The 23,572-nt window shown below is 42.7% G+C and overlaps 4 protein-coding genes, 1 long non-coding RNA gene and 1 other non-coding gene across 10 annotated transcripts in view; 3 read left to right on the plus strand and 3 right to left on the minus strand.

Annotated features, from left to right (window-relative positions):
• Positions 1 to 179: 179 nt before the first annotated feature.
• Positions 180 to 6,017, minus strand: cyp4f3 (cytochrome P450, family 4, subfamily F, polypeptide 3). Its single transcript, XM_019891597.1, has 13 exons — positions 5,754 to 6,017; positions 5,473 to 5,617; positions 5,332 to 5,385; positions 3,890 to 4,017; positions 2,559 to 2,680; positions 2,334 to 2,480; positions 2,121 to 2,229; positions 1,823 to 1,889; positions 1,620 to 1,749; positions 1,417 to 1,550; positions 1,261 to 1,325; positions 669 to 751; positions 180 to 587 (listed from the first exon to the last, which is right to left on the minus strand). The coding sequence occupies exons 1-13, from the start codon at positions 5,955 to 5,957 to the stop codon at positions 374 to 376; spliced, it is 1,602 nt and encodes a 533-aa protein (XP_019747156.1). The 5' UTR covers positions 5,958 to 6,017; the 3' UTR covers positions 180 to 373.
• Positions 2,972 to 13,807, plus strand: LOC109528688 (uncharacterized). Its single transcript, XR_002170716.1, has 3 exons — positions 2,972 to 2,983; positions 11,077 to 11,081; positions 13,724 to 13,807. It is a non-coding gene; the product is annotated as an uncharacterized LOC109528688 (long non-coding RNA).
• LOC109528685 (insulin receptor substrate 1-like) lies at positions 7,269 to 10,966 on the plus strand. 3 transcript variants are annotated; one of them, XM_019891599.1, is made up of 6 exons: positions 7,269 to 7,433; positions 7,863 to 8,286; positions 8,423 to 8,660; positions 9,313 to 9,562; positions 9,637 to 10,066; positions 10,518 to 10,966. In XM_019891599.1, exons 2-6 carry the CDS (start codon positions 7,877 to 7,879, stop codon positions 10,750 to 10,752), a joined length of 1,563 nt encoding a protein of 520 aa, XP_019747158.1. In that variant the 5' UTR covers positions 7,269 to 7,433; positions 7,863 to 7,876; the 3' UTR covers positions 10,753 to 10,966. The 3 variants fall into 3 exon arrangements, with proteins under 3 accessions (XP_019747158.1, XP_019747157.1, XP_019747159.1); XM_019891598.1 differs by having other exon boundaries at positions 7,873 to 8,286; XM_019891600.1 differs by having other exon boundaries at positions 7,873 to 8,286; positions 9,313 to 9,367.
• smim11 (small integral membrane protein 11) lies at positions 11,611 to 14,595 on the minus strand. The gene is made up of 3 exons (XM_019891601.1): positions 14,487 to 14,595; positions 12,400 to 12,607; positions 11,611 to 11,769 (listed from the first exon to the last, which is right to left on the minus strand). The coding sequence occupies exons 1-2, from the start codon at positions 14,499 to 14,501 to the stop codon at positions 12,419 to 12,421; spliced, it is 204 nt and encodes a 67-aa protein (XP_019747160.1). The 5' UTR covers positions 14,502 to 14,595; the 3' UTR covers positions 11,611 to 11,769; positions 12,400 to 12,418.
• A 343-nt stretch (positions 14,596 to 14,938) lies between these two features.
• On the plus strand, positions 14,939 to 15,020 carry trnas-cga (transfer RNA serine (anticodon CGA)). Its single transcript has one exon. It is a non-coding gene; the product is annotated as a tRNA-Ser (tRNA).
• Positions 15,021 to 21,188: 6,168 nt separating this feature from the next.
• LOC109528583 (IQ motif and SEC7 domain-containing protein 1-like) overlaps positions 21,189 to 23,572 on the minus strand; it is a 59,723-nt gene continuing 57,339 nt past the window's right edge. For all 3 annotated transcript variants that reach the window (XM_019891369.1, XM_019891372.1, XM_019891371.1), the window contains exon 17: positions 21,189 to 23,453. In XM_019891369.1, the coding sequence (XP_019746928.1) occupies positions 22,260 to 23,453 (1,194 nt within the window). In that variant the 3' untranslated portion in view covers positions 21,189 to 22,259. The remainder of the gene's footprint in view (positions 23,454 to 23,572) is intronic.

A 23,572-nucleotide genomic window follows, 5' to 3' on the forward strand; every position in this document is an offset into this window, starting at 1 on the left:
CAATATAGCACCATACAACCATTCACACTCACATCCATGCCGTCACTGATTGGGAACCGATCCCAAACTGCCCGCACACAAGTTAGGCGAGTGTACCACTACATCATCCGCGACTCTCTAAATATAATGATTATTATGAATAATAATAATTGCAATTGGAATTTTGGAGAGTCACATGAAACCAAAAAAATGTTTCACTCATACATGTACGGTACTTTGAATAACAACATCAAGCACACTGAAAAATGTGGAAGTTGTCTTTTGCTCTTTTTTTCCAGCTGTGCATTCATTTTTTTAAAATAAATTCTTTGCATTCACATTTAGCTTCAGTGAAATGGATAAGAATTTTGGTCAACAATGCAACAAATCAGCATCATTTAATCTGTACTGCGTCCATATTAGGTGGGGTCAGAGGTTCCAGCTGCAGCCACAGGCCACCCTCTGCCCTCAGCACCAGCTGGGGTAGACGGCGAACCTCACCAGATCCAAGTTCTGGGTTCACCCCTGGTGTCAAGCGGAACCTGAGCAATGTCAGTGAAACAACAACACGAAGCTCTGCCAGTGCAAATTTCTGACCGATGCAGTTTCTGTGAAGGCAAAAACAAGCATGTTTTGTTCAAAAAAGATAGGCGTTCTCTGATTTTGCTGCTGTAGGGGTGAAGCAATACCTGGGGCCAGATGAGAAGGGAATAAAAGCGTGGGAAGAGCGGCCCTCTTGGTTGGTTGGTTCAAAACGGTCAGGATCAAACTCCTGACAGAGAGTACATGAACACATTCATTTGTGAGTACCTCAGCATTCCTTACTTGAACTCTGAATAACAAAAGTAACGCGTGGCAATTACAGAAACCATCAATACTATACAAAAACACATCTTCATATGTGCAGATTGTTATACAGATGCGTTTTGCTTGTCAGACATGGCCTGCTCTGCCAAACAAATCACAGGAAGAAAACATGCTGACCTTATTGAGTGCCAACTAGCTGGCCCTGTGAGGCGAATTTGAAATCTGATTGGATGAAGGAACAGTCACTACAGTTATTACATCAGCCAGCACCACTGATTCCGAAATTCTGAAGGGCCTTGGCAGATTAGATTGACATGGCATTACATACAAACTGATGCCCGATTGGAGAAAAAAAACAACACAAAAATCAAAACAAAATAGCATAAACTTACTGGAAGCACTGCAGTGGAGAACCCATGACAGGCCATCATTGGTATGAACAGAAATAAGAAAAGTGTGTAATTTGTTTCTTACATGTGGATTTGTCCATACAGCAGGGTTGTGGTGTGTCCCATAAATGCTGATTAAACAGATGGCACCTTAGGGTGGGTTATGAAAAAATACTTTTACACAAGTGGACATCCACAAGTCGACTCATCAGATTCAGTTATTCAATTGTCTCTCTCTCACCTTTTGGTACGGTCCGGTTCCCTGGCAGCGGCATGTCTTGGGTGTACTTCCTTGTCACGGCCTGGACCGGCGAGTGTAACCTCAGCGCCTCTCTGATGCACATGGTGGTGAAGGGAAGGTTGGACAGATCTTCCCTGGGGAGTAAGACATGCAAGTAAGTCACATGAACATTTCAGATAGAAAGTATTGGTGTCTTTTCTGACCACTCGATTTCCTGTCTTTCACGCCCCTGCATGAGCTCCAACACCTCCTTCCTGCATTTTTCTTGGTAGTGTGTGTGACGTGCTAAATTATAAAGCGTCCAGCAAATGGCACTGGCTGTGGTGTCATGACCTGTGGAGAAACATGGCTGCGGTTGGTAAAAGGGGACTCTCAATCCCCAAGCATCATCATCTGAAAGCCTTACCCGCAAACATGAAGGTGTTAGCCTCAGCTGCGATCTCGTCATCGGTTAAGCCTCGTCCGTCTTCGTCCTGTAAAGTTTAATGCAATGTTTAAATACGCTTTCTTTATTCCGGTCGTAGACTGAAAACATTTAGTTTTGACTTCAAAAGATGAGTATGAGATCAACATTTTAACTTTTAGTTCCAGGTACTTAGGGTTAGGGTTAGGTTAAAAAACAAACAAACAAACAAATTGACCATACTTTTCTAATTCTTTTGGAGGGGATTACAATTATTTTCAACAATGTGTGCAGTGAAAACCTTGGACAGGAGTATGATGTCCACAAAATCCTTTTTCCTCTGAGATGTCGAGGTGAAATCAGTCTGGTTGAGGAGGGTGCGGCGCTTCTGAACTACTTTGCTTGTAAAACTGCATTAATACATTAGAATCATTCTGTCACATGATCAATGATGACAAGGCACTCTTTGTAGCAGACTGTTGCTTGAATGTATCCAACTGTGCATGTGTGATACCTGTGCACAATGTTTAAAGCCCTCTTAAAACGTTTTCCCTCTTGTGTCTTCCAGTAAATCCAGTCCCAGTGGTGCAGAATATTTTGCCGCCGTGCTATTATCTGATCACTCAGCTCCACGATGGCAGACGCGTACTCACTGTTTGACCTGGAGTGACACGGGCATGTGTTAGCAACCAATCTTAAAAGGTCAAAGGAAGAGAATGGATTACTAGCACATCCTCACTCCTGACAGTTGCTGCTATAGCTGAAGGCGCATTTCAGTAAACTGTCCAATGTCATTAGAGTGACGTGGTCAAATATCTCTACCGATGTGCTGCCTTCTGCCACCAGACGACGCCACTTATCCTGTGTGACACATGGAAAGGAAGACACACACAGTTTCTTCATGCCACATAAAGTCACTGGAAAGTGAAAATAAATGTCTTCAAAAGTTCCATCCGTCCATTTTCCATTCCACTTTATCCTCACAAGGGTCATGGGGGGTGCTGGAGCCGATCCCAGTCGTCTTCGGGTAGTAGGCGGGGGACACCCTGAACTGGTTGCCAGCCAATCGCAGGGCACACAGAGACGAACAACCATCCGCGCTCACATTCACACCTAGGGACAATGTAGAGTGCTCCATTAACCTGCCACGCATGTTTTTGGAACGTGGGAGGAAACCGGAGTACCCGGAGAAAACCCCCCCAACCAGAGAACATGCAAACTCCACACAGGAAGGCCGGAGCTGGGATCAAACCCACAACCTCTGCACTGTGAGGTCGACGTGCTAACCACTGGACCACCGGGCCGCCCGTCTTCAAAAGTTGCCGCGCCAAATTTTTCCTTCCTCCCTCCTCGTGTGCGCACTCATGCATGACAACAAGTCGCTCGAAAACAGCTGTGTCAGCGAACAATCCAAATGGAAAATGAATTTTCGTTGTGTAGGCTAAGCTAGCTAGATAGCTGCATGTCACAATTCTGCTGGGCCGCTGATTTGAAAGAAGGTATTCAAGTTACAGTGGGATGAAGGACGACTCATGCTGAATCCCAAAGCATGTCATTGGGCACCCCCAAAAAAGAAAAAAAATCATCCAAACTGGAATGGTGAAAAAAAAAACAAAAAACAGTTTCTCATTCTATATCCACAACCCTACAGAGTTTTTCAGCTTTTGCACATTTTTCAGCAATATCTTTCACACATGTACAATGTATTTTGAAACAAATCTCTGACTTTAAATCCATTTACAGGGCCTTTAATTTCATCTGCATAATGAAAGATTAAACAATCGGTATTCGAAAAATTGTACTATGATTATATGTACTGGTGGTGAATTTACAGTCTTTCTTCACTTTTATTCTTATTTTATTCTCTTTGAGACTGTGCTTGGGAATCACTGGTTTAGTGGTACATGCTACCAATTGTTTGATTCCAAGACCGTATAATTGGGAGGGTTGCATTTGTTCTGTAAAAACTATCCCAAAGAAATCATGAGAGTAACTCGTCCTTGTGACCTTTGACGGTGGGAGCCGAAAGCAACAAGAGATGATGATGAATTATAGACTCTATAATCTCACATGCATGGTGTCTGCTGAAGTGTTAAATCTTGCAATGTAGTTCTTCAGTATGTCGAAATGAAAAGCGGGAGTCAGAAGACGCCTCCTGCGATACCACGCCTCCCCATTGCTGAGCAACAGACTCTCCCCTGAGAGACAAGAAAAGCAACGTTTGTGTCATTTGGCTTTATGTGTAAGTGCAGAAGACTTAAACATTATCAATATCCATCCATCCATCCATCCATCCATCCATCCATCCATCCATCCATCCATCCATCCATTTTCTAATCTCTTTTCCTTCATGGGCATGCTGGAGCCTATGGCAGCTGTCTTCGGCCAGTAGGCGGGTACACCCTGAACTGGTTGCCAGCCAATTGCAGGGCACACATAAATGAATAACCATTCGCGCTTACAATCACACCTAAGAACAATTTAGAGTGTTCAATCAGCCTGCCATGCATGTTTTTGCAAGGAAACTGGAGTACCCGGAGAAAACCCACGCAGCCACAGAGAGAACATGCAAACTCCGCATAGGAAGGCTGGAGCCGCAATCGAACCCTGCACCTCCGCACTGTGAGGCAGACGTGCGAACCAGTTTCCACCATGCTGCTCCAACATTATGATTATGAACATTTATTTGCTGTCCTTCTGTAGCGCAATTCTTTAAAGACAACACTTTTTTTTGGGTTATATTTGTAAGTTATTCCAAAATGCCCATGATTTGTTTTTAATTGAATTGGTTATACTCATTTTAATCTCTCTGAGGAAAATAAAACATTAAATCCACATATTACCTTGATTTTTTTTGTTTCAACTTATCCACAATTTTTCGCCGAGAACCTGACCTAATTGCTGTTTTTGTGCTCACACCAAAGCAATAAAAATGTTACTTTGTTGGCATCTTGTGGCCTCTTGGCATGCACAGAAACTATTTTTAAATTCCTGTAAAATGAAAATAAAAATGTCTTACAAAGTTGACACACCACAGAGTAGAGCATTGTGAAAAAGCCTGTCAAATTTGAATAATAATACAAATTATTATTACCAGTATTATTGTTTTATAAATCAATGTTTTAATTATTGATGAATGGATAGATTGGTGACATCCACTGATATATTCATAATATATCAGTATAATACCTTTGTCTGTCATTGTATAGGTGTGTAATGTTTTTTATTAACTCTGTTATTTTTTTTTCAGCCTCTCTTAGAGAAATCACGTGTTTCTACTGCCTCCTGTGAAGTGTATGATGTCCATGTTTTCGTTGCAAAATAGGGTTCGATGCGTTCCGATAGGGCACTTTGGAAAAAAATATGTTCTCATGTCACCCCCCCGCCCTCCTCCCCCACTGGTAACCACTATTACATGACTAGTCGTCTTCCTGAGTGTTTTGAAATGTGAAATGACTTCACTGCAACTCGGCTTACAACATGCTGGATTCTTTTCCTCATCTTTGACTCACCAAGCCATGGACGGAGATGACCATAGATGAACTCATCTTTTACTGTAATAGTGGCTGCGCAGAGGGAGAAAGTGACATTGCTGCAGCTTGAATTGATATTTTCCTCCATAATAAACAATCAGAGTGAAAATATTACATTACCATGTGCGGTTAGCAGAGGTTTGACATAGTCTGGGTGGAAGAGTCTGACCAAATGATAGAAGGGCCCGATGAACCAGCTGCAGGAATGTTTGTATGTCTGCACTAACTCATCCACTTGGAGCAGACCTTCCTCTGTACTCTGCATCTGATACACAGACAATTAAGAAATAGCTCATTGTAGAAGTCCTCATCAAGCAGGGCACAAAAAAAAAAAACAAGTTGACAAATTTCTATTTTAAGAGCAGTTATAATGCATGTCTGTATAAACCCATGTGACCTACCTTACCCAGGTGACCTATCAGCCAAGAATCCGCATGAGGCTTTCTAAAACAGGACAGCCTATAAGTGAACCAAGCATGTTGAAGCAACAACCGGGTAGTCCCGATTGTAACTAAAGTGACCAGTCCTGCAGCAGCCACTTGTAGAACCTGACAAAGGGTGGCCCAGCAGAATACTTGAGAAAAGACGCGCAAGAGGAGAGACATCTTGGCACCAGACAGAGAAAGCAGTTTGGTGGTGACCAGCAATGAAAAAAATTGTTATGCAATGTTGTTATGTAAACCTGTTTTTTGCAATTATTTGGTCATGAACATCCTCCTTTGTAATCATACTGAGACGCACTGGTTCCTTTTGCTTGGTGTGGCTGTTAGATCCCAAACAAAGAATTTGTTTGACAACGGCTTTGATGATGTTATTTGAAATAATTGTTAATGTGAACAAATTGAGCGTGGCACATTTGCCAACCTTTTCATACATCTGTCTCACAGGTTTGAATTCAAAGCTTTGGCATTCTGGCTTCCTCCCACATTCCAAAAACATGCATTTTAGGTTAACTGGTGGCACTAAATTGTACATATATGTGTATGTGAGTGTAAAAGATTGGCATTATTTGCCTTGTGAACAGTCCACAGTTTGCCTGCATATCCCTCAAAGTCAGCTGGGGTGGGATGCAATATGGTTACCTCCACTACAATGAAACATTTCTTTACAGCAAACAATGTCTCTTTGTTCATCCGTTTATGCCAATGACATAAAGTGGCAGGCAGATCTCCTATCCACACCAGATGGCAGATCAGAACAAATGGCCTACCTGACTGCAAATCCTGACGTCTTCATTATGCCACGCCCCTTAAACGCCTACGTCGCGCAAATTGAGTTTGCGCGCGCGTGTGTGTGTGTGTGTGTGTGTGTGTGTGTGTGTGTGTGTGTGCGAGAGCGAGAGAGAGAGAGAGAGAGAGAGAGAGAGAGAGAGCGAGCGAGCGAGCGAGAGAGAGAACGATTTGCCCGAAAAAGTATACTTTATCAAACCAGTTTATTTCTTTACATTATCTTTTGTTATGTTTTTAAATGTATATATTACAAGCTGATTCTGAATACGCACATCACGAGACCAAACGGGAAAACGGGTTCGCTAACTTCTTGTGCGTGCTGTGATAACGAGCAGAACTACAGGGACTTGTTAAACATTATTTTATGGCTGGTGTCTTTGGAGAAAAATGAATTAGCCTACATGCATATCATGTTTTTATACAAATATGATATGATGTAAACGAATGAATGAATGAATGAATGAATGAATGAATGAATGAATGATATGGAAACACTGGATATTGCCATTTCTGGTAGCTCTTGAAGACATGTTTAAAACAACACATCGTACACGTTTAAAGTTCCTATATGGGTGCTTTGTCCTGGTCTGCTGCTGGGCTCAGCCATTTGCCCAAACTTGCCATTCCAAGAAAGGACTGTAGATGGCAGCAATACGCCACAGATCACAAATGTATCTAAATGTGTCAACCCCTCCCCCCAAAAATCCTCAGCTGATTAGCGCTCCGATACACCTGACCACAATTGAGACATGGTGTTGCGAAAAGAAGTCGTAAATACCCTGTGTTAACCTCGACATGCAGCAACAAATGAAACGGAAATAATTTATAGATGTTCATAACTGTTGAAATTGGGTGAGTTTTGGCTTGACGATTTTGGACAAATATGCCATGGTCAGCTAACTTGTTAGCCAATGAGACAGTCAGTTAGTTTTGTACATTTTGTAATCATCGTTTCACGTTGTATTAAGCATTGAATTTGAAAATATCCCCCGGTAACTGTTGTTTTGATTAAGTTGGTCATGAGCTGGAGTAGCTAAAAATGTCTAAATTTGCTTCTTTCCAATGTCTTAAACGCTCTTTAAATGCACCCACAACTACAATTCCAGTATTATGTCATATGATCGAGCAAAAACTAAAATGTAAGTAGGGCTCTTTACTGTACATATTTAGCACCCACCCCCCTCCAATAGGTCGGGACCTATGATCTCAGTAGCAGGAAACTCATTTGTGAGAAATGGATTGTTTTTCCTCACCTGTCATCTTCCTCAAACAATTGTGCAGGGTTCCCTGAGGATATGAAGGAGATAGTCGACAGGCACAACAGAAGGGCTCCTGACTCGGAGCAAATGCGCATGGCAACCATTTCCTCCTGCAGTGACTGTCAGACGCCAGTAAGTGGTGGCGAGTTGGGCCATCACGTTGGTGTGAAGGTGACTCCTTTTGACTCGTATGAAGAATTCTTCTGCAGCAGCCAGACTTCCGTGCATCTGGTCAGTGCCCTCGTCACTTACTCAGGGCAGCGCATTGATGTAGTCAAACAAGGTTACCTGGGCAAGCTCGAGCGGAGCCACAGAAGATATTTTGTCCTCAGAGCAGGAAGTCACACCGGACCGAGTCGACTTGAGTGGTACAAGTCCCAAGAGAAGTTTGCAGCAATGGAGAAGTCGTCTGGAAAAGCAACGTTGTTTGGGCTGAGCAAGCAAGGGTTTGTCGTTTTTGTGTTGTTTCAAGGCAAGGTTTTGCATAGCACCACACACACCAGGCAAATCCTTTCAACTAGTTTACTGCTCAGGCTACAATAATTATGCTAACATAAAATAAAATGAGCTTCTCTTTCTCAGGGTAATTTACTTGAGGTGCTGCATTAGTGTGGGCCGCCTGAGTACTTTCAGGAAAGGCCTCACGGTGGCACTGTATGCTCAGGACCAGACGATGGTGCTGGTGGCCGACAACCAGCAAGATCAGGAAGCGTGGTACTTGTCCATCAAGAAAATGATGGAGGAGTGTCGAGATGAAGATCAGGCATGTGATGATGACGATGGTTATTGCACTCTACCACCTGCGGCCTTCTTTAAAGAGGTTTGATCAGCTTGTCACTTTTTGTACAGCGTAACCGGTTGTCAAAGAGTAACCTACCTTTTGGGAATTTGAAGCTACTGTACGGCATCACATTTGGTCAAAGTACCTTTAATTCTTATTGCATAATGATAGTCATCGACGTAACACTGAACATGTGTGGGTTAATGGTTACTTTTTGTGCTCAAGGTCCATATTTAATTTTTAAAAAATGGATTGGTCTGGTCGTTGAAAAACAAATGTTACAATTTATATGTAAAATTGTTTATTTGAATACAATCATAATTCACTCTGCTGTCTTAATTGTATTTGAGTTTAACTTAATTATAATAAACAAATGTGTATGTACTATTGTTTTACTAATTTTAAATTGTACACTGTAAAAAGTATTTTACTGTTGCATTTTGGGAAATCCACTAACACAGTGGTGAACGTGACGTAATAACACATTTACCCACGTATAAAAATGAAAAAAAGTTAAAGGAGTATGTTAACAATTATGAAAATAAAAATCTCATTGTAAAATAATGTTTTTGTCAACTATCCAACTTTTATAAAACTAACTGCACACGCATGATTTTAATTGTTTTTGTTGTTGCAAACGTGTGAAAATGAGTTTCAGCAATGAAAATATGAAATGTATGTTTTGCTCAAGGTTTGGCCTGTCTTGGTGAATCCACGAGGTCTGGGTCGCTCCAAGTCTCTGGCAGGTGAGCTTCACCTTTGCCTCACCGCGACCTCTCTCATCCTGTTCCGAGTGGGCGCATTCACTGACTTCCCCTCGGTAACGATACCTTTACTTGCCGTCCGTCGCTTCGGCCATTTGGAGGGCTCCTTTTTCCTGGAGGTTGGCCGATCAGCACCGGTCGGTCCCGGAGAACTTTGGTTTGAAGCGAGAGACCAAGGTGCTACTGAGCTTCGTGCTTCTTTGACATTTGACCATTGGAGCATGACCCTGTTTCCTCCTCTGCTTTGACAGCACAGCACATTCACGAAGTGGTTCGGGACACTGTCAGAGCGCTGCGGGCGCTTCCGGATTTCAACCGGTCCCCAACCTCCAACCACAATCCGCTCCTGGTCCCCAAACGCTGCAGACCCAAATACAGAGAGAAAAAAAAGCCCAACGTCCAGATGGGCCCAACGCAGTTCCAAGAGCCCAACACAACAGAACCTCAATATCCTATCAGCTTACATAGCACTGAATTGCCTGAGCCTGACCGCTACATGGACATGAGGAAGCAGCCCTGTGCTGGTGAATGCTGTGAGGGGGAGGGCGTCGGTTACATGATGATGATGTCACCGCAGGTCAGCCGCACTTCTTGCGTGTTGCCTCTGGATGCTTATGTTACTATGTCGAGCCCTCCAAAAGACTTGTCAGCCTCCATTTCACCTCAGGGTGGAGTTAACAGGTACATTTAAAGTTTACCACCACGGTCTAGCCACAAATTCATACAGTCGAAATTGCAACTATTCACACAAATTCAACCGATTTATGTGAATTATATGCAAATTTGCAATTTCATTCAGGCATAGCAACTTGGACCAATCATTGTAGCGTAGCTTTCCTCCAATTGTAGTTGTCACCTGCACAATTGTAACGTTGCACTGCAAATTATAATCTACATTTATAACGAAATACACTGTACACATTTCATAAGTTAATCATGTGAATTAAAAGGGAAAAATAGTTCAATGCTAATTTCATCACAACAAAAGCTCTTAAAAATCCAAACTTCAATTGCAATTTTTTTCCACGATAAGTCTTGAAAAACAAGCCCACAAAATTCTGGCAGAACTGACGACCTCTTGATGTTTGTCTAGCTCTTGCTTGCATTTGATTGACTTTTCTGCCTCTGACAGATGTTCTCCTCTGTACCCGTCACATCGCCAAACCAAAAAGGGACAGCTGCCACTGCAGTTTGGATCCATTCACTCAACCAAAGGGTGCGCCGATACCTCTGGACCGATGATGCCATTTGCCCAAACTGCACCGCTCCAATCTAGTCCCCACTCGAGCCACTTGCAAGCAGAACGGTTCGCCATTAGATCTCGACTCGCATCGTGTCTCCCATCGTGTCTGATAGCCGACGACTGATCCGGAGCACGAGTTTTTGTGTTCTCAATGTGACGCCTCCCGTCGTTTTTTCATGCTGGTGCACCATGCGACGTGTCTTTCCCTAAACATGAATGCAGTCACATTTAGCATTTGGGTGCAGAGCATTGCAAAGTAGTTGATCACCATCAGGGTGTGGCTTTCACTGAAAGATATTTCACGGTTGTCCAATCTGTATCAATTAAAGTCACTTGAATGCAACCTGTGTGTGTACTTTGACATTTTTTTTTTGTGATGTGCTTCAATGGTTGGAAAACAATAACACTGGACGTCCAAATGGAAAACGATTGGGACACAATAATTAAGAATGGGTAGCTTTTTTGTTCGTAATGGGAAATACTGTAGTACTGTACTGTTTTGTCACATGCACCATCAAGTACTTTTAACGTAAGTGTAATAGGTTAGCGTTTGGAGTGAGTCATCAGATTTTGATTCATCTCATGACTCTGAAAGGTTGGTTTATCTTTGTAGAAGTTTAATTTTAGACATGATTACCTGGCAATACCTGGTCCAGGCTGCGCAAGTACTGGATACAATAATAGTGTAATGAGACAGGTATTTAACACATTTAAATAGTTCTCAGAATTTAGAGTTGAAGAGAAATGTTTTTAGTTATATCAAATTGAAATCCAACAACACTGATTTAAACTATCAATTCATAAGTCAACTTTTCTATCTCTCATCAGTTCCTAAAATCCTGAATTATTTTTTTCTGACTAAATCACAAGTCAGGTCAGTAATAGCCTTGTACATGATAAGATATTGCTTATCAAAATGTGCAATACATGAACTTGTAAGTGAACTGGATCACTCGAAAATATGCAACACAGTGCAATACAGTGAGTGTTGAACACATTTTTATCAATTTAACTCCAAATAATACACATTACAAAATTCAATAAATACATTGTTGTGCAATTTCTTGTAGATCACCCACCAAGGGGATTAAAAAGACATGAGTTCATGTTGCAGTCAGGTCACTTGATGTGTTGTTTGACCCTAGAAAGTGAAAGGACAAGACAAATGTTGAGACTATGACAGTGTAATGGGGGGGGGGGGTACACATATCCATAACAGATTCACATAAGAGCAATTTCACTTCCTTGCAATCAAAGTCAGTGAATGGCCTGCCCTCATATGCATCTAAAAGAATATCCTGAGCCAATATCATTTGGTATGGGCTGCATTAAGCTGATTCCCCCCCCCCCCACACTCTGCTCAGAAACCGTTCAAAGGTTGATAATTGTAAACAATAAACTGGTTCAGAACCTTGTGGTACTGTGCTGCCGATCTTGGTATGTCAACCAACATAGGTGCCATGTTAGAGAGTATACCACTGCAGTAGGAACATAAGAGATATGCAGAGATGGGCATTCCGTCCCTGGGACGTAATGGTCCAACCGTGCGTCCTGGATGGATGCCCAATTTGCAAACGGAGGACGAGAACTTTTTTAAAAAGGACAGACTAAGCAAGGGCGCAAATAGGGTAAAGTGCCCATCTCTGGAGAGATGTTTTCACCGCCATGTGTTGGGTTTCTCACATTCAAAAGAAAACCTGTGTGAGTTGGTATGTGTGTAATCCGTTTTAAAATACAATTGGTACGTGAAGTGGCATATCAGCTTTACTACCAGCGTCTCGCAGCTCCTGTCAGTCTTCCTTTAAGTTATCGATGAGCTCCTGTGTCCTCTGGGCCAACTTCCTCCTCTCAGCCTGCTGCTGCTTGAGAGCTGCCTCTGCTTTCTTACTCTGGTAGATCTTCACCCCAGCAAAGCCCAAACATAGTATCAGTGTCTTCAGAGCTAAAATGTACAAGAGGACGGGTACGTTGTCCAAAGCCTGCCAACAAACATAAGACAAAAGAAGTGCAGTGACTATTTCGTTTCTCGACCACTGAGGAGTGACTGAAAAAAGTGACACGAAATAAATTGCAAAGAAGCCCCAGTAAATACTGTCCCAGAAGTGATGTATGTGACTCCCATGACTTGCTTGGAGTCAGTCTTAAGGAGTAAATGTTACAGCTTTGGATTTGGTTGGCTGAAATTTATGAGAGAGACAACTTGATTTTTGACTTGGTATTCATGAGATGCCACGTGACTAAATGACTTGCCAGGTCATTCTACATTTGAACTACTGTCATTCATTCAAGACAGGGCTGTTTAACAAAATTACTCATCCTTACCCCGCACAAACCTGGGATCCTCCCTGTATACTGTGACGCAGAATGCAGAGAGCTCCAACGTTCATTAGATTTGCATGAAATATGTTATTGATAAAATCGGTTAAAATAATTGTAACACGCAAGGTTTTCAACGAAAAGATGAGACACCACTACAATATCCAACCTTTGTCACTGTCTGTAATGGTTGCATGCAGTTAAATGTGAATTGGGATTTCACGGCTGTCCACACTATGTTAGCACCCTCTATTGGTGTGGTCTGACACTACAGGCAGCTGACAACTGACCAGTTAAGTTACGTGTACGTACGTACGGGCGTAAGATGGATAAAAGGATAAGCTGTCCACGATGTCGTCGTCTCTCTGATCATTGATGTCATTGCAAGCAAGAAACTTCACACTGTCAAACCCATTAACTACTGGTATGTTAACCTTACAGTTTGGCTAACCAGTAGCTGGTGAAACCTTAACTTCATATTGGCTATATATTTAATTGAGATGAAAAATAATAGAGAATACGGAAACTGATTCTGGAACCATTAATAAATATTCGGGCAGTACAGCTCAGGAGTGAAAGAACATATTGAGTGTGAAGTGGCTAATATATTGTGTGAGTGAAGAAGATTGTATGGCTTGTTACATGCTTTACACAAGACATGACTTGCTTGATTTTTGCTCAGGAAACTTGAAGGCTTAATTGGACCTCTAAACTCTTAAGTTAGACGTTGCGGATTTTTGCCGCTCAGCTCATTGGTAGAGGATGTAACAATAGTACAGTATTGTTAGATTGAGTTGACGTTGCTAGTGGGACAGCTTTGGGTGAGGAACAGGAATTGACGTGTGTTCTCTCCGATGTTACGAGACTGAGTGAGTTACGTCCTTGTACTTCAATACTTCAGTATCGTTTTTGACAAACGTCCACTGTGTATGGTCAGTGAGAACGGAACAGAGTGAAACAGAGATGCAGCAAGTTGTGCAAAAAGCACTAACACTAAATAGATGGACATGTACTTTCAAAAGTTTCAAAAAGGGCAAATTCAATTGATTAGTGCATTTTATGTTGAACGTGAAAATCTCGAAGTCTATATATATATATATATATATATATATATATATATACACACACACACACACACGCACACACACGCGCACACACACACGCGCCCTGAACTTCATCCCCAAATAGCAGCATGCCAGGGCCATATACGGGTCAATGCGAAGTTAAATGTCGTCGATATGTGTGTCTGTTTCTCAGCGAGGTGACTGCACACAAGCCATCCAGTGGAACACTCGTGCGCGCGCGTGTGATCTTTATAGACACGCGTTACTATTGGGCACTTTTATTAAAGGCGAACGATAAACAGCGAGTACCACACTGAGCAAATCAGCATTAGCATGACGCGAGCGACATCAGACAGTGTAGGCTTTTTGTAAAAACAAAAGGAAAAAAATCACGCGTCCTATAGCTGAAGACGAACGAACAAGCAGTCAATTACACGTTTAAATGTCGTTTCTGATATCATACGTCTGAATCGATTACCTTCCAATTAATCATTTTAGCTTGTGACCGGTCAAGTTTGTTTTCGGCGAATGCAACAGAGAACTTCCCAAGGCAGGGCTTGATGTTCAGTAGCCAATTAAAATGTTTCAGTCGTGCTGCATTCTGGGTAGTGGGGATAAAACTGTCAAAACTATCCAATTTAATTCGATTGTATAATAAAAATATATACTGTAATGAGGTGTTCACATCGATTCCTAAAATATATTATGCAAGGCTGAAAAGAAAGTACACAAACATTTTTCCCTCAGTCGTCACACACTGATTACGTCACTCGGGGTTTGGTTGGATTTCCCGAGCACACGAAGTATTAATAGCTGACCAATGTCAGTTACGCGCAACCATAAAAAACGTCCTATTCTACAGCACACCTATCCAGCACCAAGAAATTCTTTGAATAAAATTGATAGACGTGAACACAGTGACGTTACGTAGTCACGGTGGCCGAGAGGTTAAGGCGTTGGACTCGAAATCCAATGGGGTTTCCCCGCACAGGTTCGAATCCTGTTCGTGACGACTTGCTTTTGTTTGAAGGACCATGCCAAAATGTTTTGGTTTTATCCACCTCCTCCACCAAATAGGTCCCTAAATTTAGAGCACGCCCCAATAATTACAAATAATTCAAAACACTTAATCAACCATTTAAACCCAGTACGTTTTGTCCAAATGTTTAAGGAGATTGACTCATTATTATTATGAATATAATTTTTGATATTGTTAGATATTTATGCATGAGAGTGGTCGACTGTTTTGCACGTTCAATTCCGGCTCCGGCTTTCCTGTGTGGAGTTTGCATGTTCTCCCCGTGCCTGCAAGTGTTTTCTCCAGGTACTCCAGTTTCCTTTCACATTCCAAAAACATGCATGGAAGGTTGATGGAACACTCTTAATTGTCTCTTAGTGTGATTGTGAGTACGAATGGTTGTTCGTCTATGTGTGGCCTGCGATCGGCTGGCAACCGGTTCAGGGTGTCCCCCACCTACTGCCCGAAGACAGCTGGGATAGGCTCGAACACGCCCACGACCCTTGTGATGATAAACAGATTTAAAAAAGGTCCTGATGGATGGATTTATGCATGTACCCCAAGCACTTTTCGCCTGTATTTATTAATGACCGCGTCTGTTACACACATGACCAATCACAGACCGCAAATCCTTTTAAAGCGTTCATTGTGGATATTTTTATTCATCCATAATCTGTGATCATGACAAATTAACCTTTCAATGTTTGTTGCCATTTCTTTTGTCTCTGGAGTGCCCGCCCACCCATCAAGTGCGATGTAATTCTTGAGTTAGCTGACTATTTCTAAAAACATCTCTGTAAACAAACTAATTGACATAATAACTACATCATCAATGAGTTTCTCAGTCAATTACAACTCGGCAGCAAGACCAACCACTTTGACACTGCTGCCACAACACTATCGAGTCAAAGCCAAAATGTAAGCAAAGTTTCAATGTGAGCACTTATTACTAGCAGTGACATCTTCCTTATCTTGGTTCTTATGTTGTTATAATGTTGGGCTAAATTGTCATGGGGCACACCACTTCACTTTTCGACAAGTGTAATTTGGCATCTTGGTGATGAATTGTTGGCCCGATGATAATGCCATTGAATGGCTTGAGTGCTAGCTTTAGGTGTGTTTAGCTTCTAAAATGCGGTACTTACTTGATTGCTCAGTCAAGTTGTTGCCGTGGTGCAGGAAGGCATTTGTGTTTGGCGGTGTGTCCATGGGCCACAAAACAGCTTTCATCTTCTTAGACATTCGGTTGTTCCCTCCACTCTGGGCCCTGCTTCTGGTTGTCAAAGTCACTATTGTCCGTCACAAACACTATGCATGAGTGATGTGGAAGAAGAGACGGACAAACGAGTGCTGTTACTGTCTGTCAACCTATTCTACACTTTGGTTAAGTTGTATTTGCGGTGTTTCGGCTGCGAAAGAGCCGATTCGTAGAATCGACTCTCCGTAATGAATGAAGGCATTCGGCTCCTGAGTGTGTTCATAAAGTAATATAAGTTAGGCATATTTTATATAATGTATTCTATACATGATGTATTTTAAAACGAGCAAATTTTACCATGACAAGAAAGACGCTGGAAAAATATGTCGATAATTTTTTTAAGTTAGAATATTTTGGCGAAAGAATACATTAAGACACTGGAAAGACACAGTAACTCTGCAACCGAAGACATTGCTTGTGATCAAGGAGATTATTACTTTTTCAAACCATACTTTGTATATGTTTTGTAAAAGGGTGTCACTGGTTCTGGGTTTTTCCTGCTGATGCGCCGACTTCCTCCTGCCTTCCAAAAACAGGTTTTCTAGGTTAATTGAAGCCTATTAATTCTCTGAATGCGAATGTGAATATAAGTTTCTCTCAGTGACCAAAATGTTGTACGCTGGCCAAAGTCAGATAGGTTAGGCTCCCGCACATCTGCGACCCTTGTGAGGATAAGCAGAAGAGGTAACAGATTGGTGGATGTGTGGCTGCACAGTACTGTACTGTATACGACAAACAACAACAAAAAGAGAGCGCGAGGCATCCTTCCATCAACATGAACTGATTTTTATATGTTCAATGCAATAAATATTTCCACTTTGCCTGTGCAACGTTGTCCAAAACAAAGTTACAAGTAATATTTTTTACATGGCTAAATCATCTTTAAAATAATGTAATCTCTGTGGACACGTACAGTATTTGACACTACTGGTACAATTGTACACGTACTACCTCAGCACAGGAAGCACAGACAACATTTGCGGTTTGATTTTCTTTAAAAGAAAAAAAAACACAATCCCTGTTCTGCCCGCAGCAGCAGTCATAAAAGATTTTCTGTAAAATGAAAAATGTCGCTGTCGGTTCCTGACGAAAAGAGCTGCTTTTCATTGAATACAACATGTTTTTATGTACATGGTGGCTTTTTATACAAAGTTCCATTCAGTGCAGATACTGTAATAATAAATAAGACATGCACAGCAATAATGGAGAGAAGAGCTGGGCCGAGAGAGCATCATGCCTCTATTTTTGCGTGTTTTCATACGTCAACGTGCTGAACCTTAAAAAAAAACAAAAAACAAAAAAACAGACACGCTTTTTCAATGTCATCCAGTCTTTTGATTGCTTTTAAGTGAACGCTCAATCGATGCAAAATCAAACATGTCATGGGAAATATTCCTTTGAAGTCAAATGTATTTGTGAGCGCAGTGTTAAGACAAGCCTGCAAGTGTAAAAGTTTCATTGGCGACAAAAGTGACGCCGAATGGCAAAGTTGGCGTTCGAACGCGATGACCCAAACACTGCATTTTCCATTACGTCATGGCATTAGTCTTACAGTACTTTATGAAATCATTGTTACATCATTCCAAAAAAGGATCTGAGCATCAAAACATAAACTCACATGATATATTCCATGTAAAGACATTTAAAGTTGTCACCAAGTCATCAGGTCATGTGACATGTTCAGTATGAAGACAATAAAGTCCTCATCTAGTCCTTAAGTCATCTAATGTGTTCGGTGTAAAAAATTTGGGGCCCTATTTTCGTAGACAAACAAATGTGCGCTCGGCATAAAAATTGGTGCATCTTACTTTTCATGCCAGGGTGTTACGCCTCGCTGGGTGCTTCGGAAGACCAAGGGCATTTTCTATTGAACCTCTCCTATGAACCAGACAATTTAGTGGCAGAAAGTAGACTCGAAATTAGACCTGCTAAAAGGTCGAAGTTGTGACACAGGTGGTACGACACAAATTTGGGGGATGTCATCATATTTCATTTGTAAATACGACGTCAGCATGCGTCACACCCTCTGAATCAGAAGCAGAAGCCAGTTTTACATCACCCGCAAGTGGAGATGTTCTTGCCACTCCTTATGAACGTATTATGGACCCGCCAATCTCCTGCACCAGTGAGTCTGTAATGCTTCTGCCATGTTGACCGTAGACCTCTCCTGCTCTAAGTTTAAAGGGAATGAGGGGAGCTGCTTCGATTGGGTGGGAATCAAGTTGGCTGTGTTTACGCCCACAACAGCGCAAATGCCCTCTACGAAAAGACCAAAAGAAAGGAAATCCCACCCATGCGCACGATTAAAATGAACTTTGCGCTAGACTTGCACTGTACAAAAATAGGGCCCTATGAGTCATCATCAATTGACTTGTGTTCACTGTGAAGACCTTTCAAGTCACCATGATGTAAGTCATTTGACGTAGTCTAGACATCAAAAAAAACCTTGCCATATTCAGTGTAATGATTTCAAGTTATGTTCAATGACGTGTTTCATGTAGAGTAAATGTCAAGTCATCAAGTAAAATGACATGTAGAGTTCAAAGACACTTAAACACTATAATCGAGTTGTCCTCAGGCCTCGTTACAACTATATGTTCAGTCTAAAGACTTCAAGTCATCTTCAAGCGGTACGACAGTCAGTGTAAAGACACTTGGAGTTATGAAGTTATGTGACATGTTCATTGAAGAATTTTGGTCATCAAGTCTACAGTAAATGTTTTGTTAGCCGGGCCGATTCCACATGAGGCTTAAAAATAGAAAAGTACGATTGAGCGCAATCGTGTTTCTTGGGAGTGAAAAGAAGAGGGGTGCCAAGAAGGTGTCTAGAGGAACACCATCACGTCTTTTCTGCATGTAACACATCACACGCATATTTGGAAAATAATAAAGTTCAAATGCATTCATCAGAACCCTGAAGAACACACAAGCAACCACATGCACGCAGGCACGCACACGCGCAGACTCAAGAAAACACACACTGCGCACACTTCACATGCACACACTCACAAAGGCGACACTGATATTTGCATAAGTACAAAAAAAAATCAACATAATCATAGAAAAGTACACGTGTAGGTCCTCCCTAAAAGTCATAAATACCTTTAAATCTGATGTGGTGTGAAATGATAGTCCATTAAAACGTGATTCATATTTTACCATCCTCCTGTCAGAAGGCACCTTGTTCTCCACTTTGCAAGATTCTTATTAGGATTAGCCGCATTTGGTGAGCAAACATTGCTATTGTAGTCCATGTTAGGACATACATTACATGATGATGATTCTTAAAAAGGACAGATGGGCCAAGTTAAAGCATGCACGTAAAAGATTTCATTTGAATAAAATGACATATTTTTACATTTGAACGTATTCAAATTTTTACATCTCATTTTAATTATCATTATCCCTCAAGGGGGAAAATCAACATATCCTTGATAATTAATGTAATTATAATTATTTGACAAAATTATGAAAATAGTTCATTTTAATAAAATAATTAAAATTCATTAAACATTTTTTATTATAACCCCTCAAGGGGAACTTCAGCATTTACAAATAACTTAATTTTAACAACTAACCAAATTATCGAAATAGATACTTTTAACAATGAAGCAATCTCATTTTGTAACTTCATTGTTTATACAGTGAAACTCCTCTACAATGAAACCTACATGGGCGAAAATACCCCCTCCTGTGAACAAATCTTCATGCATTAAAACCATTCCCACTTTTCTGCTCCCCCTACAACGAAAAATCCCCCTGTTGTGTAATATGAAATCTTTTTCTCTGCCCTTGCCTCACAACGAGCTTCACTACAACGAAAACAAGCCTTCCACAAAAGTCGAATCCAACCTCAGCCTACAGCGACTCCTACTGCTTAGCTCAGAAACGGCAACAGCAAACACCACAGTGGCTTTCACATGCGTGGTAGTACAGGAAGCATTTGTTATTGTTAGTTTCAGACGCAGCACGAACGTTGCATTGCTAAAATGGCAACAAAAATGGACCTTTGCAGACCAAGGAGTGAAGAAAAGAAATACTTTAACGCTTGAAGACAGGATAAAAGTAATACAAATGAAAGATGGAGGAAGCAAAGTAAAATTTATGCAAGAAATTGATGTAAGTGAAAGTGAATGTTGACTGTAAATTTTGCAATTTCTTTCCCTTTTTTTTCTTTCTACGCTGGCTATATGAAGTGTCAAATAAGTGTATGCTCATACTTATGCACTATTGGAATAAAAATAAAGAGTACACATATGTTTGTGTGTGTGTGTGTGTGTTTACATCTGAGATAAATTTGCTTTTGTGAAAAGTCCCCTGTTTTTTTGCTGCAAACATGATTTCGTTGTAGAGGAGTTTCACTGTAATTAATATAACTATATTCAATCAACCAATCATTTCATAAAACAAATGTAATAAAATATGCATCAAATGGTCAATTTCACGAACATGTTTTGTAATGGTGCTCAGATCAATCGGCCACCGATCATGACCGGGCCGATTGTTTGCCCCACCATTTATGTAGAATGCCAAAACAGCGTGTGAAACACTACTAGCCATGAAGTTGTAACACTGTCTACTTACAATATGCATTTTGCCTAACGGTACCAAATTTTAACGAATTACGCAGGATTAATATCCTAATTAGAATCAATGACCACCAAGCCATTTATGTAAAAAAAAAGACTGTTTTCCACAATACACCCTGTTTGATCTCATGATAATAGCTTAATCTCCTTTCTTGGCAACACAGAGTGTCTCATACAAAAAACATCTAGACATCAATATGCTTTTGTATACCTTTGGAATATCTGATACATGATAGATACACTGTATACATCATAATGTGAGATTTTTGCCTTGCAGTTTGTCCAGATGCTGTTTGACTTGATGATTGTGTTTTTCTTGTCTTGATGTTTCAGTCGATGTTGTCTTTGTGTTTTCACTTGATGTTTAGTTTCATGTTTAGCGCAATGTTTGTCAGAATTCTTCTCATCTTGAAGTTTGTCCATCATGGAAGGGGGAATTCTCCTATCTGTGGCCCCTTCTCAAGATTTTGTCATTTTTCCCCAGATGTTTTTAAAACGTTTTTTCTTGCCCTTCTGGGATTTAAGTTCAGGGGATGCCGTTAATATTGGGCCTGTGAAGCCCTTTGAGACGTTTTGTGATGAAGGCTGTATAAATAAATTTGACTTGATTGGGTCAAATGAAGCTTCATGAAGCACTAAATAGTGACTCCTACAAATGGCACTCTTGGTTTAATGTTGGAAATTTTATGAACTTCCATTGCACTACCATTTATCACACAAACCAAGAGTACCCCATAGAGGAGTAAAAAATGTCACAAGTGCTTCACAAAGCTTCATTTTCCCATCACGACTTGTCATCTTGATGTTTGTCTTCCTGTCTTGATATTTACACACAAAAACATGTGTATCATAGTAAAGAAATTAAATCACTGTTCCAATCCATAACAAGGAGAGTGAAGAAACCCTGTGAGCCAAAACAACATTTTACAACCACAGAGGTAAAAAAAACAACAAAAAAGTCCTTCCGCCTCTTTACACTCAGCAGCGATTGCTTGAGTCATGCATGGCTCTAAGTGCACCCAACTAACTAAAATACCCCACAATGGCCATTCCTTGGAATTGTCAGGTGAAAACCCACTTAGCAACGTGTCGCCATCATGTGCCTCAGGCACTGTTGTCTCTCCTCACAACAGCCTCCGCGCCCACCTAACGAGGGCTCAACCAATATGTACCAAGACGGGTGGCTCTAGCTGCAGGGAAAGTTGATGTGAAAGTAACACAGGCTCAGTAATTTCCTCTTGCCTCCTCTTATTTCTCGCCGTCTAACCAAGCGGCCATTTCGATACATCTGCACATGCCCTCCTCCCCTCCTCCCCCTTCTCCATCTGAATACTGCCGCCCGGTGGCCAGTGACGAGATGGGCCGGCGTGCTGGCTCGCCAATTCCTCACACGACGGTGCTGATCCGACTGACCGGTTTCGACTTGGGCCCCGGCCCGCCGCTTGACCCCGGGTGCGGGGAGAGCGGCGCGGCAGACGGGGGCGGCAACGGGGAGTGCGAAGGTGGGGGCGGGATGGAGGAGAGCGGTGGATACTGGGGAGCGTAGGGCTGCGGCAGCGTCTGGGAGACCAGGCGTGCCGATGGGGTCTGGGGTGGTGGCGTTGAGAAGATGAAGTGCGTGGAGGGCGAGCTGGCGGGAGAGGGGCTTAGCGGGGAGTGGACGGCGTGGTTGTGAGAGTGAGCGTGAGGGTGGGGCTGCGAGTGTGAAATCGTGAGCGGGAGTTTGCCTCCGCCGCCCGGTCGATAGAGTCCGTGAGGCGTCGTTGGGGTGAGGGGCGAGTGTGGGGAAAGCGGTGGAGGCGTGATGAAACCTGAGGCTGCGTTGTAGCGCTGGTGCTGGGCGGCGGCCTGCTGGATCCGCTGATGCTGCTGCATGTGAGACGGGGCGCAGCCGGACTGGACCTGGCGTCGTGGGACCGACACTCTGTGCATGAGGGGGTGGTGCTGTGGGGCGCTTTGCACGTGGTATCGGTGATGGTGGTGGTAAGGTGGGGGGGGAGTCTGTTGTGGCTGGTGCCCGCTGACCGCACCGCCCCCACTGTTGCCGTGGCAATATTGGGCGTGCAAGGCCTGGAGCTTGGACGGTGCTCCTCCTGTGCCTCCTCCCCCTCCAACGCCTCCCAGGTCCGATTGGCCAAGGTTGACAGATGGGGAGGGGCATGGGGAAGGGGAGGGCGGGTGGGCGATGGGAGGCTCGGGGGCGGGGTAATGGGGCGGGGAGGGTATCATCAGGGGACTCGGGGGGCACTGCGGTGTCGGTGATGTCATCGTCAGGGGACCAGGAACTTTCCCTCTGCGGCTGCCAAAAAAGTTCCCCAGCCGGCCCCCGGCGCCTGGCCCGACCCCCATCACCAACCCAGCGCCAGTCGCAGCCCCGCCCCCGCTCACGAGCGGGGACGTGTTCGGGCCGCCCTGGTTGTGACAGAGCCCCGGCCCACCGCCCACCCCTGGACCGGGGCTCTGAGTAGGGCGGTGTGGCCGGTAGGCTGTCGGAGACGAGGGCGCCATCATGGGGCTGTAGACCAGAATCCCCCCGGGGTGATATTGCTGGTGTGGTCGCGGGCTGCTGATGATGGACCCCTGACAGGACCAGCACACAACTGCAATTAGACACCACTCAGTATTTTCCACCTTTATATAGTAATGTCCAGCCATCCATTCATTTTCCGATCCGCTTATCCTCACAAGGGTCGCGGGGG

The sequence above is a fragment of the Hippocampus comes genome, unplaced genomic scaffold, assembly GCF_001891065.2.
Source record: "Hippocampus comes isolate QL1 unplaced genomic scaffold, H_comes_QL1_v1.1 scaffold174, whole genome shotgun sequence".
NCBI lineage: Eukaryota > Metazoa > Chordata > Actinopteri > Syngnathiformes > Syngnathidae > Hippocampus > Hippocampus comes.

Excerpts from the sequence above, each read along its gene's own strand:
- cyp4f3 (XM_019891597.1), bottom strand. The coding sequence starts at position 5,957 with ATGTCTCTCCTCTTGCGCGTCTTTTCTCAAGTATTCTGCTGGGCCACC. Across the intron at positions 752-1,260 it reads CTGTATGGACAAATCCACAT|GAGTTTGATCCTGACCGTTT; the intron begins GTAAGAAACAAA and ends ACTCTCTGTCAG. Across the intron at positions 588-668 it reads CCCTTCTCATCTGGCCCCAG|AAACTGCATCGGTCAGAAAT; the intron begins GTATTGCTTCAC and ends TTGCCTTCACAG.
- LOC109528685 (XM_019891598.1), top strand. The coding sequence starts at position 7,411 with ATGTTCATAACTGTTGAAATTGG. Across the intron at positions 8,661-9,312 it reads CTGCGGCCTTCTTTAAAGAG|GTTTGGCCTGTCTTGGTGAA; the intron begins GTTTGATCAGCT and ends GTTTTGCTCAAG. Across the intron at positions 9,563-9,636 it reads GTTTGAAGCGAGAGACCAAG|CACAGCACATTCACGAAGTG; the intron begins GTGCTACTGAGC and ends CTGCTTTGACAG.